This window comes from Notechis scutatus, chromosome 1, assembly GCF_049901735.1.
Source record: "Notechis scutatus isolate UNSWTSFEM ecotype Mainland chromosome 1, rNotScu1.2, whole genome shotgun sequence".
Taxonomy (NCBI): domain Eukaryota; kingdom Metazoa; phylum Chordata; class Lepidosauria; order Squamata; family Elapidae; genus Notechis; species Notechis scutatus.
The window spans coordinates 210,065,361-210,082,007 of NC_142009.1; the positions used below are offsets into that span (position 1 = coordinate 210,065,361).

The window sequence follows — 16,647 nt, forward strand, 5'->3', positions numbered from 1 at the left end:
AATATAAATGCGGCATGAGTCCTTGTGCTACAGCATCCACAGACATGGAGCTAGTTTATAAAATATGTTTAGTTTTTCTCTTTTCTTTCTTTTGCTCTGGAGAAGACTGGAAATTTGGCCCTGGTCAAGGGCGTATTTTCATCGCAGGTCCTCTTTCTGTTGAGATCTTGAATACATTAAATTTCAAGAGTAGATGTATGGGAGAACCTACGCTTTATTCTGTAGAGGCTCAGCTAGATTGTCTTTGCCATCAACAGTCAGTCACTTCTTTGTCATCACACTTTGCCAAGCTCCGGGCAAATGGTGTGACACATTTTAAGGTGGCTTTGCCATGGTCTCGTATCCTGCCAGAAATGAAGGCTCAAAAGCCCAACAAGACAAACGTGGAATGCTACCGACAACTTCTCGGAACTCTCAAATCTGCTGATCTTAAGCCAATTGTGATTCTGCAACAACATGGTTTGCCAAAATCTTTGGGCACCCAGCTTGGATCTACCACTTTTGCCAATCTTTTTGCTGAATATGCAGACTTTTCATTTAGGACTTTTGGTGAATTAGTGGGCACATGGATCACTTTCAACCATTTGCCTGAAAATATCAAGGAATTGCCTCTTGAGGATGCAAAAGTTTTTCCTCTACAAATACTAGTTTCAGCACATCAAAAAGCTTATAAAATCTACCATGAAAAACACTCATTTAAAGGTAAGTAGGAATGAATGGATGAATGAAACAATGCATTGCAGTTTTGGACAACACAAATTTTAGAGATTGGAGCATATAGAATAAGTACAGTGCTCTAGTGAAGTAATACATATTCTAGAAGGTATCACAAGGTGGTGCTTAAGATTAGCAGAGTATTTTTTTTTTAAAGAATTTTATTAATTTTCAATAAACAAACATACACAAACAAAACATAAAAACATAAAACTTCTTTTTGGAAAGCAGCTTAGTCCCAGGTTACATCTTTTGGTACAGACATTAATCAAGTTCATGCTCACTTTATATACCATTTCATATCTTATTTACCATTCTATATTTTCTATATGGCTTCTCCCCTCTTTTCACTCTCTTAATTCTATTTTATTTATTTCATCTCGATTTAGATCATTATACTAATGTCTTTTGTCCGTTCTGTAATCATCTATTTTTCTTTTCTTATTAACACAATATTTCTCCTGTGATCACTAATTGAAGTATGACGCCTTTATATCTTTCCCCTAAAATTAACACTTAAAATAATATATAATTCTCATTCTGATTTTGCTTAGCACGTTCTAAAACTACCTACTACATTTTAAGATATAAAAATAATAAATTTATAATATAATTGAAACAATAATCCATAGTATATTAAACTTTATCATTTATGCATTTTTTGGTATTTTGTTAAATCATATAAAGATCCAGTTTTCTAACATTGTTTCAAGTAAAGATACAAAAATACAATCTTATGTACTTTTGCAGAATCTCTTTTGTAATCCTAGTCTTTTTACCCCCTCTTAATCTCCACCCTCTTGATCTCCACTCTCTTCTGTAAACACAAGCTATTTCATTTAGCCCTTTCTTCTTTTTAAACTTTCTCTTCCTGGGGTCTATCTTTCCCCTAAATTTAACACTTAAGATAATATATAATTTCCATTCTGATTCTGCTTAGTACATTCTACATACATTTTAAAATAAGAAAATAATACGTTTATAATATAGTTGAAACAATAATCCAAAGCAAATTAAACTCTATCATTAAATCTTAAACATTTTACATATTCCCTTTAATTTTTTATTAAATCATATAATATTCCAATTTTCTAACTCTATTTCAAATACAATACTACAATACAATCTTGTGTGCTTTTGCAGAATCTCTTTTTTAATTGTATTTTACCCTTTGTCTCTGAAAAAGATTTGTTTTTTTACATCTTGTTTCAAGCCTTTGTGACTTCTCTTCCCTTTTTCCCTTCCTTTCTTGTCCAATCTAGCCTTTTTACCCCCCCATCTCTTAATCTCCACCCTCTTAATCTCCCCTCTCTGTTGTATTCCTCTTTTCTGTTGCTTTCTGACATTGTATCTATTTTTCACCTTATTTTTCCTTTTTTTGGTTGTTTTTTAAGTCTTGAATTCTCCATTCTCTTTCCCCTCTTTCCTTTTTCTTCCTCAACTAAAGTTATTTGTTCATTAAAGATGGCTTCTTCTTCTTCATGCCAGCTTTCTTGTTGTTGTAATTCCTGGTAGGTAGAAATCGCCATTTCCAAAAAGTGAAAAACAGATCCAGAAGAGCCCTTCCCTTCTTGTTCCTCTTCTCTTAACTTTTGAAATTCCATTTTCAATTCTTCAACAGATAATGCCATTGTAAGATTTTTTAAACAACCCAAAAGTTTTTAGTCTTTCAAAAAATAGTTTCCAAAAGTCCCAAAGTCACCAAGCAACCCTAATCAACACAAACTGTTTCATTTAGCACTTTCTTCTTTTTATACTTTCTCTTCTTGGGGTAGAATCAATTGCAAAGTTCCAAAATGTATTTTTTAGAAGTCTTATTACAGTTTGTCTCTGGTCTTATAAGCTCCAAGCAATCTCCTCCAGCAAAGTCTTAATATAAGTTGTTTATCTCTCCCTTCCCACTTATAGCGAAAAAAAGAATTTTTAATTTTTTTTATTCCAATGTTCAGAAATCTTTAATATCCCCTTGGTTTTATTTTTCAAGTTTAATTACCTTCTGTTGCCAAGACGGGTTTTTCCGATTTCCTTCTGCTATTTCCGTAGGGAAGGAGAGTGAGAAAAAAAAAACTTTCCCTTTTAACTTTCTTCCGCCGCTTTTTACAATCTTCTTAGGGAACAATGTATCTTTTAAAAAGTTGAATTTCCAGGGTATTTAGATGTTACTTGTTATCCCGGTTCAGCCAAAAGCTTTCACTTTCTCAGCTTCCTCCTGCACAATCTTGTCCGGATGAAAGTTTCTTTGTGGCGGCCATTGCTGACCGCCGCTCCACCGCTTTTGGAGAAAGGAGTTGAGCCAGCTGAGGAGGGGGGTAGCGATCCCCCCAACCCCTGTTGGGCCTCCTCTATCTTCAGTCACCTCTACGGGGTGACTATTAACCCCCAAATCCAGCTGGATCGGGGTCACGCCAGTGGCGAGCGCGACAGGAACCGCGCACGATCATGGATTCCTGCCACCACCGAAGCCTTTCAAACCGGAAGATCTTAAAGGGTGAACATTCAGTCTTAAGTTGAATTCCTGACTTAAGCTGCTGGTTTTCTCCCATTGTTATCCATCAAAGCCAAACATGTCTTCCCATTTCCTATCCCACTCCCTAACACACCACAGGCACAGACAAAAACACACATCCTGCTTCCTTTTGAAAACTTTTAATACGTTCATTCCATTTATTTATTCATTCATTAAAGCATACTCTAGTAGTGCTTCCCAACCCTTAAGACTTACCTGAAGACTCCTAACTACTTAAATACTGATTCTTTCCATACATTTTTCTCCTTGGATTCTTTTAACAATGTATTTCTTTCCCTAATTTTCAGATGGAAAAGTATCCATTTCCTTGGACTTTAGTGATAATCAGCTGGCTCTTCCAGAATCACTCATATCTTCAGTTTGGGTAACGTGTTTAATTTTCTTGGAGCCAGATTAGTCTCCAACCTGTAGCTGAGGAGAAAAAAAGAAAGAATTCTAACGTGCAAAACATATGACACAGAATTTCCTGAAGCAAACACAGCCCATTAGCAGTTTAATGAAGCAGTTCTTGTAGCCAGTTTGAGATTGTCCAACATCTGGCAAAATGAAGATTCTGTTGCACAAAACATTTGGTACTGTTAACTGTTGCCTTTATGGAATTCACAGCCATTAGTTACAATGGCCAGGTCAGCTCAAAAGGGAATACACACATTTATAGAAATAAGCCCATGAAATGGCCATTAGTTATAATGACACAATGGGAATACCAGCCTTTGAAGTCTGGCCATTGGGGAGTAGAAGAGCTTCCTAAATCTGCAAGTGAGCTATTTTAGGAAGCAAGATGCTGGATCCGCTGAATCCAACAAGACTTTAATATTCTCAATATTCAGAATATCTTCAAAAGTGATCATCCTTTTTTACTTTATTTTTGCAACTATTGTCTTCCATGTAAGAAGGCATATCAAAATCATCAATAAGTTATCCAACTGAATGCATGGGCCTTTGTGGGTCTCCATGGGGAATGGCAACTGATCACTGTCTTCACAGTTGAAAATTATATCCCATAGAAACCATATTAGGTGGTGCAAGGCCTACATCTGGAGTCAACATAGCTACACCATAGTGCAACTACTGTGTACCTTCCTAGCAAAGTAAAGGCCCCCTTCAAATGGAACTTGACCACTGGCAGTGTTGTGTCCATGCCCGTGTAGTTCTTTTCCCTCAGTTGTTCTAAGACAGGGGTGTCCAACCTTGGCAACTTTAAGACTTGTGGACTTCAACTCCCAGAATTCCTCAGCCAGCAAAGCTGGCTGAGGAATTCTGGGAGTTGAAGTCCACAAGTCTTAAAGTTGCCAAGGTTGGACACCCCTGTTCTAAGATGTCTTCCCTACTTCCTAGCAACTAATCTTTGTGTTCTTGTCACTTAATTGCATGGAATGATTTAAGCATTTAAATAATAATGCTTCTGCTTTTTAAAAAAAATGGCAAAGGTCTTCAAGTTAATAAATAAAATAAAGTTCATATCCTATGCTTTAGAAGAAAATGAACCAGATTGCTGCTGTACTTTGCTGTGTGCATGCATGACTTTTATATGTTTGATTTAAGATTCACAAATGGTGATTTCTCTGCTTTTGCAGTATTGTTTTCCCCACCTTTGCATTTGGAAGATGTAAAGTGGGAACAGATCTTTGAGATTTTGTGCTTTATGTAATTTCAGGGGGTTATGGAGTTTTCTTAGATTTGCAATAGCATGCAAGAGTAGCTCATCCATCTTTAAAATCTGAAAAATCAGACATCACCGGTAAAATAATTCTGCTTCACAATTCATTATCTTTGTATAATGCTGTTATTTTCCTTCAGACCAGCCATCAAGCATAAATGGGTGTTTTAAAAATAAACCTAGTTCCAAAATAGAACATAAAAGGAGCATTGAAAGGGGGATCAACAGTGTGGATCAACAGTCAGCAGCATCAGAATCTATGTGTCACACGCACCATGCATGTAAAAATGGGGCTAGTCATTCCTCCCATTTTGTTCCCGTGGGCAGCAGCTCCCTTGGCAGATATCCCTGATTACCCTGACGAATGTTATTCCGGAGGTATAACTGCAGAAATATTTATGGCCTCTCTGTAACAAGGTTCTGTTTCATTTTTAGGCCTCTATAGATTTTCTGTCCCTCAACCTACGGTACATTTGTAAGACCGAAGCAAGCATTGAAAAGATGCTCAATGACATCAAGGTAATTCAGATCAATTGCACCAATTTACTTTGTGGTATATTCTGAAAACAGTCTCTTGAATGGCCTGGGTGATATTAATGCAAACTTTTTTGCATGCCTCTAGCTCAGCTTTCCTCAATTCAGTGTTTTTCAGATCTGTGTCGAACTATCAACCTCTCTCCAAAGGTTCTGTAATTGAACACATCTGGGTGAGATTCGTTGCCTGTCTGGCAGTGGTGGGATTCAAAATTTTTTACTACCGGTTCTGTAGGCATGGCTTGATGGGTGTGGCTTGGTGGGCGTGGCAGGGGAAGGATACTGCAAAATCCCCATTCCCACCCCACCCCACTAACCTGCTTTCCATCTCCGTTCTCCTGTGCAGGGCAACAAAAGAAGACCCAGCCAATCAGCTGGGACTTGGGAGGCAGAGAATAGATGGGGGCGAGGCCAGTCATTGGTGGTATTTGCCAGTTCTCCAAACTACTCAAAATTTCCACTACCGGTTCTCCAGACTGGTCAGAACCTGCTGAATACCACCTCTGCTATCTGGGGAAACCTTAACTAAGTTCCTCTGAATTAATGTGAGTGCAGTTTGGTGCTAAGCTGGCTGCAATTGATTTTACAGAACGTTCACTCAGAAACAAGCCAAAAAATTTGCCTGAACCTTGCACCCCACTCAAATTCCTGTATTTATTTGCAAATAAGACCTATGTTTATTGGGTTTGCTCAACTGAATAGAAAACTGCCGCCTTCATCTAACTGGGTAATAAATCCAGTATGTATGTTCTGAAATTCTATCCTTCAAATCTTTCCTTTTGATCTACAGGTGAAACTCAAAAAATTAGAATATCGTGCAAAAGTTCATTTATTTCAGTAATGCAACTTAAAAGGTGAAACTAATATATGAGATAGACTCATTATATGCAAAGCAAGATAGTTCAAGCCGTGATGTGTCATAATTGAGATGATTATGGCTTACAGCTCATGAAAACTTGTACAATCCCAGGAGCTATGTTCTGAGCTCAAAAGATTACATGAATTAGGTAATACAAATCTATACATTGATTACCATGTTGACTGTATCAAAAGCAAGAGCCTCAACCCACGTCACAAAATCCATCACCCAAACATCCAACGTTGGGGATGCACGCCCCTTACTTCCTCCAGACCCACTACTTCATATCTTAAATGCAAACTACTTACTGCAAGAAGCCTCGCAAATAAAATGCATAAATTCCTCATCCTTCTAAGATCAACCACATTTGACATTATATTTGTCTGTGAGACATGGTTAAATGCATCTTTCCCAGACTACAAGAGAATATCAATGCCGTTACCACACTAGGACTGGAACAACTAGTAACCAACAATACTAGACTTAATATCTGCCTTGATCTCATCTTCTGCAACAGTTTGAATTCAATTTATGGAATACAAATTAATGAACCCTTTTCCAACAGTGACCACAGCATGATTGACTTGTCTCAACATATGTCCTCACAAAAATCACCATAACGACAGGATCCCCAATTATAACTTCAAAAAAGGCAACTATGATCTTATAGACAACAATCTCTCATCTCTTGATTGGCAAATTCTATTCACTGGATGCAATACTGTTGAAGACCACTACAACATATTTTTACTTGAAGTCAAAAGGGTCATCAAACCAATAACAACTCCCAAAACCAGAAAAAACAAATTACTCATAACAATAAGGAAGCTCCAATCCAAAAAGAAATCCCTTTGGTGGAAAAACAAATCTGGTCACCTTGCCAACTTTAAAAGCCAATACAAAAATGTATGCCACCAGATAAAGACTAATGTACCAATTATCACACTAAACGAGGAAAACCTGCGCACCAATTCCACCCGCGCTTTCTACAATTTTGTAAACAACAAACTAAAAAACTCAAGGCCCATCCCACCCCTAAAAGAACCAAATGGTAAAGACAGCAAAGATGACACCATTAAAGCCAACCTCTTTAACACATTCTTTGGCTCAGTTTTTGTAAACAGCAATGGATCATGCCCAGTATTTCCTAGTCGAACCGCAGACAACTACAATGATCTAGTACATATCAATTTTACAGAAGACAATGTTGAAAAAGCACTATGCAATCTAAAACCATCTTTATTTATTGGACCGGACAGAGTTTGTGCCTACTTCTTAAAAAAGCTATCCACTGCCATAGCTGAACCTCTAAGCATAATCTTTGAAAAATCTTTCAGGACCAGCTCCTTGCCAAAACCATGGTCACAAGCCACGGTCATCCCCATCTTCAAAAAGGGAGACCTCAGCTTAGTTGAAAATTACAGACCAATCTCCTTATGCTGCATTACCTGTAAAGTCATGGAATCAATTATTAACCAATCCATTATCCTCCACTTAGAGACAAATAACCTACTCTCTAACAAACAGTTTGGTTTCAGAAGGAAACTGTCCTGTAACCTGCAACTCTTGCACTGTAAAAACATATGGACTACACAACTTGATCAGGGCAAAGCAATAGACTCAATCTACATAGACTTCTGTAAAGCCTTTGATTCAGTGGTACACGACAAACTACTTCTAAAACTAAGGTCTTATGGTATCTCTGGATACCTGCATAACTGGATAGAAGCATTCCTGTCAAACAGGCAACAAATGGTCAAAATTGGGAGCGTTCTATCAAATCCTGTATCTGTCAACAGTGGTGTCCCTCAAGGCAGTGTTCTGGGACCAACTCTCTTCATACTCTATATTAATGACCTCTGTGATCATATCAAGAGCAACTGCGTTCTTTTCGCTGATGATGTAAAGCTATTCAACACCACTGACAATGCTGCTACCCTTCAAAAAGACCTTGACTATGCGTCAGAATGGTCAAACAAATGGCAACTTCAAATCTCAACAAATAAATGCTCTATCTTGCATATTGGCAAAAAAAAATCAGAAAATAAAATACAAGCTGAATAGTCAAGACATTGTTGATGACAAAAACTTTGTCAAGGACCTTGGAGTACTCATCTCAAATGATCTAAGTGCTAGAGCCCGCTGTAACTACATAGCCAAAAAGGTGATAAGAGTTGTTAACCTAATCTTACGTAGCTTTTTCTCCGGTACTATTACACGAATAACTAGAGCATATAAAACATTTGCTAGACCAATACTTGAATACAGCTCATCAGTCTGGAACCTGCATTACATATCTGATATTAATACAATTGAGAAAGTCCAGAAATATTTTATGAGAAGAATCCTCCACTCCTCTACTCGTAGCAGAATACCTTATGCCACCAGACTTGAAATTTTAGACCTAGACAACCTAGAACTGCTCCGCCTTCAGTTCGATCTAAGTATAGTATATAAAATTATATATTGCAATGTCCTATCTATCAATGAATACTTCAGCTTCAACCAAAACAATACAAGAGCACTAAATAGATACAAACTAAAGATAAACCGCACAAAACTTGATTGCAGGAAATATGACTTCAGCAACAAAGTAGTCAATGTCTGGAATACTCTACCTGACTCTGTGGTTTCTTCCCCAAACCTCAAAATCTTCAACCTTAGACTGTTTACTCTTGACCTCACCCCTTTCCTAAGAGGTCTGTAGGGGGCGTGCATAAGCGCACCATAACATGCCTACCATCCCTGTCCTATTGTTTCTTTTTTTTTCTTTTTTTTCTTATTCGTATCTATTTCATATATTTATAACCATGTTTATACTTATACTTGTTATCTAATAATTGTTTGACAAAATAAATAAATAAATAAATAAATAAATAAATAAATAAATAAAAATAAATAAATAAAACCCCAAATCTACAATCTCAGAAAATTAGAATATTACATGCAATCAATAAAACAAGGATTGTTCATAGAACAATATCGGACCTCTGAAAAGTATAAGCATGCATATGTACTCAGTACTTGGTTTGGGCCCCTTTTGCAGCAATTACTGCCTCAATGAGGCGTGGCATGGAAGATATCAGCCTGTGGCACTGCTGAGGTGTTATGGAAGACCAGGATGCTTCAATAGAGGCCTTCAGCTCTTCTGCATTGTTCGGTCTCATGTCTCTCATCTTTCTCTTGGCAATGCCCCATAGATTCTCTATGGGGTTCAGGTCAGGCGAGTTTGCTGGCCAATCAAGCACAGTAATCCCATGGTCATTGAACCAGGTTTTGGTGCTTTTGGCAGTGTGGGCAGGTGCCAAGTCCTGCTGGAAAATGAAGTCAGCATCCCCATAAAGCTCATCTGTGGAAGGAAGCATGAAGTGCTCCAAAATCTCCTGGTAGACGACTGCGTTGACCCTGGACTTAATGAAGCACAGTGGACCAACACCAGCAGATGACATGGCTCCCCAAATCAACACAGCCTGTGGAAACTTCACACTGGACTTCAAGCATCTTGTGGTGTGTGCCTCTCCATTCTTCCTCCAGATTCTGGGTCCTTGGTTTCCAAATGAGATGCAAAAGTTGCTCTCATCAGAAAAGAGGACTTTGGACCACTGAGCAACAGGTCTGTTTTTCTTTAGCCCAGGTAAGACGCTTCTGATGTTGTTTGTTGTTCAGGAGCGGTTTGACAAGAGGAATACAACATTTGAAGCCCATGTCCAGGATCTGTCTGTGTGTGGTGGCTCTTGATGCACCGACTCCAGCCTCAGTCCACTCCTTGTGAAAGTCCCCAACACTTTTGAATGGCCTTTTCCTGACAATCCTCTCCAGGCTGCGGTCATCCCTGCTGCTTGTGCACCTTTTTCTTCCACACTTCTACCTTCCACATAACTTTCTATTAATGTGCGTTGATACAGCACTTTGGGAACATCCAACTTCGTTTGCAATTACCTTTTTTCCCCTCCTTATGGAGAGTGTCAATGATGGTTTTCTGCACAACTGCCAGGTCAGCAGTCTTTCCCATGATTGTGATTCCTACTGAACCAGACTGAGAGACCATTTAAGGGCTCAGGAACCCTTTGCAGGTGTTATGGCTTCATTAACTGATTAGAGTGGGATACTTTGAGCCTTTTCACAATATTCTAATTTTCTGAGATTGTGGATTTGGGGTTTTTGTGAGCTGTAAGCCATAATCATCTCAATTATGACACATCATGGCTTAAACTATCTTGCTTTGCATGTAATGAGTCTATCTCATATATTAGTTTCACCTTTTCAGTTGCATTACTGAAATAAATGAACTTTTGCACGATATTCTAATTTTTCAAGTTTCACCTGTATATCCATTTCAGTTTAGACTAGCTATAAGTCTTTAATATTGTCCTTAGTCTAAATTGGAAGGCTTTTTCAGTTAAGGGCCATTCTGAGGATTTTGACCAAACATAGCAACTTAGGGTGAGGAAGGATGTTGACGGACAGTTTTGTTCATATATCGTTAATCACCAGCATTTACCAAATCTTCTAAGTCTTAGAAAAAGCAATGTTACCTTTTTTACAGGGAGTAATTCTCCCTTAAATAAGAGTTGATTGGTTGATTGTCAAGTCATTCAATTCCTAGCAACCATACAGATTTTCTCCAGGATGATCTTGACTCTCACTTAAGACTAACACATGTTATGTTTTAATATGTTTTAATATTTAATATGTTTTGGTTTCAGCATCTCATACATGATAAGGATGTTCTATTCTTTACTCTAAATGTCTCTGGATGTTCTTCTGTTGAAGAAAACCTATCTACAACAGTGGCTTCCATTTTCAGTGGTATGTTTCTTACATGGGAAGGACAAGTTGTGCTTTTGTGTGGCATAGACGCATATGGATTAGGAAGCCAAAAAAATAAAAAATACAGAAATTTTCCTCCTGCACTACTGCACATGGGAAGACTATTTATTTCCAGGGGAAGGGGGAAATCTTTTGGTGGTTGAGGGCAATAACATCACATTAGAGGATAATCTTATTATATGAGCTGCAAAATAAGCAGTTTCTCTTGAGTGTGATGGGGGATATTACACCTAGCAGAATGTTTCGGACCTCTCTTGCTAAAGAGCGGATATGCCTAGGAAGGGCCAGTAGTCAAACTGAAAGGTCTTACTTATTCTTGCTTATCTATTGATTGCATTATTCTGTTCTCTATTTTCCAACCATACATGAAGCCGAAGCACAGGTGAAAGGCTATGATGTGACCTCCTTCTTAGAGAACTTAACTGTTCCAAAAGCAAGGTATGAAATATTGATTTTTTTTTTACCTTATGAAGATGTGTGATTAAATAAAGTGCATGGTTTTTTTTTCAACAGTCCTACGAGGTGCAATTGCAATGAAGTAAGCTAAAGTACTAAACTAAACTAAATTATAATAAATATTTGGTAAGTGCAAGCATTTTGGTCACCACTTCAATATAATGCTATTGCAGTAAATCAAAAATATATTTTGCATTAGCTTCAGGAATCCTGTGCTTGACCACAATTGTGTTTTCGACTTCAGGGGAGCTGTATAAGTGGCCAGATAGTTTTAGCCCAACTGTTTTAAACTTCAACTGTTTTGGAAAGAGCAATCTGGCAGTTCAAGAGATAGCAAACATTGTATTGCCTAAATGTGTTACCACTATTCTTAATGTCATGCAAAATATTGTGATGATGGTTTGGCTGCTTTGAAAATAAGGAACCCTGGGATCCAGCCAGGAATTGGGAAGGGGATAAGCCTATTCTTAAAGCCACGGCTCTTTCTCCAAAGTTTTGAATACACCCCACTGCTTTCCTCCTAAATTACCCCTGCATTATCAGATCAAGAGAAGTCCTACAACTCGCTGCTGTGCATTGTTTGACTATCTGATAACTTTGTCTGTCCGGTAAACACGGTTTGCTCTCAGAACCCTTACGAGCTCTTATTCATGCGGCTCTCATAAAATGGCTTCGCCTATATTAACTCGATCAAGAGGAGACATTTGGCCCCAATTCTGAAATAGTTCCTTTCATCAACAGCGTCTTCGTGGTGTGTACAAGTAGTCCTTGACTTACAACCATTCATTTAGTGACTGTTCAAATTTACAATGGCACTGAAAAAAGTGACTTAGAACCGTTTTTCACCCTTATGACCGTTTGCAGCATTCCCCCATGGTCACCTGATCTACATTCGGATGCTTCGCAACTGACTCACATTTATGATGGTTGCAGTGTCCCAGGGTCATGTGAGCAATTTTTGAGATCTTCTGACAAGCAAAGTCAAGGGACAAACCAGATTCACTTCACAACCGTGTTACTCGTTTAAGAACCGCAGTGCAAAAAGTCATAAAATGGGTCAAAACTCATTTAACAACATAAATTTTGGGCTCAATTGTGGTCGTAAGTCAAGGACTACCTGTACACTCTCCTCCCCAATCTGGTGCATACATCACGGACATTGTTGCTTTCAAGTTGGGCTGGATCAGCTCTCTTGATGCCCTGGAGCTGAAGATCAAAATCTTTGGAGGTCTTAAGATTCAGATGCAGGTTTCTTTTTATTAGGAGCGAACGTGTCAGCATGACCTGTATGAAACCGATTCTGAAACACATAATTCACTATCACCCTTTGACCCTGGTTTTCCTCCACCCCTCTGGGTGTATCATAATTCATATTCTTCAACGAAACACATTCATAGCCAAGAGTCATCAGTCACATTCTCCAATTAGAGATTTGCACAGCAGAAATTTCAGTAGCTTAGTGATAATCTTTGCAAGATAAGAATGGAATGCATTTTTGGTTCCAAACTGCTGTATTGCTCTTTCAAATTTCTTTTCCCCCCTCCCTGCTGTTCATGGCAATTCTAAAATATGCATAGAAATGTTTTATGAGTTGACAATGTGCATATGTGTGCGTGTATTTGTACGTGTATGTATACATACATATACACATGCATGTGAACACATTTTCACGTACAGACAAAATATTAACTAATATGGTTTGAACTTTAAAATAGAAACATCTCGCTTACCAATGAAGAGATAACTCATTGGGCCAGCAGGCTTTCTATGTTTTAGTCTGATTTACGGAGACAAATCTAGACTAGTTATCAGAATGATCAACCTGCATCATACTGTTTGGCAGAAATTCCACCCCTTTGCATACATGGGTGTAATGTGCAGAAAGGCAGCATTTGCATTGAAGTATCACAATGCCAATTCAACATTTCTTTTGAATTTCTTTATTTGTGGTGGGTTATATGAAAATCTATACACAATCCTTACAGATTGTTCTTATCCTAAACCCTGGATGATTCTCCCAACAAATATAACGCTTTTCACATTCAATTTTGCATAACATAATCTGTGTTTTGAAATAACTTGCCAAAATTTCATTTGAATGAATTCATTTGAAGGAGTCATTATAAAAAGTGCAGTTTTTGATATAGTCACTTTTTTTTTAAAGCTCCCACAAGGATCCAGCTAGTCAACCAAAGCAGAAGGAAGATTCTACACGTGCTGCGACTCCACTTTCAAACTATCAAAAGATTTGGGAAAAATTTGCCAACCAAACTGAGCTGGAAAGAGACTCCTTTTTGGCAGATACGTTTCCTAGTGGTTTTCTCTGGGGTACATCAACAGCATCCTTTAATGTTGAAGGAGGCTGGGAAGAAGACGGGAAAGGTGAGAGTATCTGGGATCGATATGGACATCAAGGCCAAATCCATAAGAATCAAACCGCCGACGTTGCCTGTGATAGTTACCGCAAGACCGAATATGATATTTATCTGCTTAGAGGCCTTCGCCCCAAGATCTACAAATTTTCTATATCATGGCCTAGGATTTTTGCAAATGGGGACAACAGCAGCCTGAACCCTCGAGGAGTGAGTTACTACAACAAGCTCATTGACAACTTGCTGGATTCTGGCATTGAACCCATGGTGACCTTGTTCCACTGGGACCTTCCTCAAGTGCTGCAGGACTTTGGTGGTTGGCAGAATGAAAGCATTATTGATGCTTTTGTCAACTATGCAGCTTTCTGTTTTGCCACGTTTGGAGATCGCATCAAACTCTGGATTACCTTCCATGAACCCTGGGTCATTAGCTATGCTGGCTATGGTACCGGGCAGCATCCTCCAGGAACCATCAGTCCAGGCATAGCATCCTATCAGGTACCAGAAGCCATAAAACTTGCCCTAATTTAAAGGTTGAAGGACAAGAACTCATTGTTAATCACTTCTTAATCTGAGCCTTGAATTAATCACCTATTGGTTTGAAAAGAAGAATGAGAAATCCAAGTCTTGAAGGCTAAGATCAAACTGCCATGTGTTTAAGAGAGAAGCGGGCAACCAGTGACCGATAGATTGCACATGGTGCCAACTTCTCCTTCATGGTCTCCAAAACACCCTCAGAGCCCTTCAAATATATCTGGAATGGGAAGGGCTAACCTCTTAAACCCGGCTTAGCCTATTGTAACCCATCTACTTGCTATGGAGGGTCCTGTATCTGTGCTGAAGCCCTAAAAAGCCCTAAAAAATGGGCTGAGAAAAATCCTTAGATTTTCCTTCTCAGAGTATGGTTAGTCAAGCTTAAATCATGAGCCTCAATTGATGAACATTAGAACCTGCTGATATAATATAACCTGGATTAGCATTCTTTCATATTCCTTCTTGTCAGAGATACTAGCATCTAAATTTGTAACTTTGAATAAAACAGAACCTTGGTGGCGCAGTGGTTAGAGTGCAGTACTGCAAGCTACTTCTGCCAGCTGCCTGCAATTTGGCAGTTCGAATCTCACCAGGTTCAAGGTTGACTCAGCCTTCCATCCTTCTGAGGTGGGTAAAATGAGGACCCTGATTGTTGGGGGCAATATGCTGATTCTGTAAACCACTTAGAGAGGGCTTTAAAGCACTGTGAAGCGGTATATAAGTCTAAGTGCTATTGCTATTGCTATTCAGTGGAGTAATGTCTAACTGGATTTATTCTATGTTTCTATTTTCCAACAGGTGGCTCATATCATCCTCCTGGCACACGCTCGAACTTGGCATGTTTACAACATGCAGTATCGTCCCCAACAGCAAGGGAAGGTTGGCATAGTGTTGAACTCTGACTGGGCTGAACCCCGAAATCCCGGATCTCCCCAGGATTTGAAAGCAGCTGAGCGCTACTTGCAATTCATGTTGGGTTGGTTTGCCCACCCAATATTTATTAATGGTGATTATCCAGAGATCCTGAAAACCCAGATCAAGGAGAAAATTAAGCAGTGCTCTGTCGACATTGCCAAGCTCCCCACGTTCAGCGACGATGACAAGAAGATGGTGCAAGGAACAGCTGACTTCTTTGGCCTTTCTCATTATACTTCTAGACTTGTTGGTGCTTTGGATAATCAAACCTGCAATTCAGATTATGAGACTATTGGAGACTTTTCCCGGGAGGTGGATCCTTCTTGGCCGACCACAGCGGCACCTTGGTTGTATGTTGTGCCCTGGGGGTTGAGGAGATTGCTGCAATTTGTGTCTGAAGAATATACAAACACTAGTATCCCCATTTACATTGCGGCAAATGGTGCACCTATCAATGATGGAGTCGATACGATTAACGATACCACAAGGCTGGATTACTATCGTCTCTATATCAATGAGGCCTTAAAAGGTACAGAAGGTTTTCATGTTAAGTGTCTGAAAGCTTGGCGAATACTTGCCTCTTTCACCAGATGCTAGTTTTTAGTGTCCCACATATAGTTTATCTATCTTGGCCTAAAATTTGCATGTCTTCTTGAGCAACCCAAAGATCCGGGAAGGCATACAGTCCCTACGACCTCAAAGTTCATTCTGCTAAAACCCATTGGCAATGTAACCATTTTAGGTGCGAGGTTTAATGCACCTATTCCTTCTTAATCAACTTCACACACTCTCAAAACACGCATAAAAATGATTGAATGTCACTTCTTATCTCCCATGCTTTCAGGAACCAAATCATTAAAACACATACAGAGTGTGGCTCCAGTTGCAAAAGTTTTTCTATAAAACTGCCAAGGGGTATTTTTCACTTTCTATAGTGATTTGATTTCAATCACTGCTGTGGCCTTCTTCAAGAGAGTGCCTCATTGCCTCCAATTGACCGCATCAAGGCTGGGCACCTTACTTGAGTTTTACACTTTGGTGGAAATATCTTCTGCTCGGAAGATTGTCCCAGTCTAGTGAAATAACCGATATGATGCAGTTCTAAACTCGTTGCCCAGAAACGGGGAGCTACTTCATTTCTTAAAGCTGTGCCAGGAAGAAGCATTCCTTCAAGACTTCATATTGGCCTGTTATTTATCCTGGCTTGAAACATACAAAGCTGTTGTTTGCCTTCTCGTACCAAACC

General features: G+C 38.9%; 1 protein-coding gene across 1 annotated transcript in view; it reads left to right on the forward strand.

Annotated features, from left to right (window-relative positions):
- Window positions 1–44: 44 nt before the first annotated feature.
- Window positions 45–16,647, forward strand: part of LCT (lactase) — a 35,466-nt gene continuing 18,863 nt past the window's right edge. The window contains 7 exon segments of the mRNA XM_087955863.1: window positions 45–702; window positions 3,529–3,605; window positions 5,337–5,420; window positions 11,001–11,109; window positions 11,490–11,562; window positions 13,745–14,450; window positions 15,285–15,930. Coding sequence (XP_087811989.1) covers window positions 45–702; window positions 3,529–3,605; window positions 5,337–5,420; window positions 11,001–11,109; window positions 11,490–11,562; window positions 13,745–14,450; window positions 15,285–15,930 — 2,353 coding nt within the window.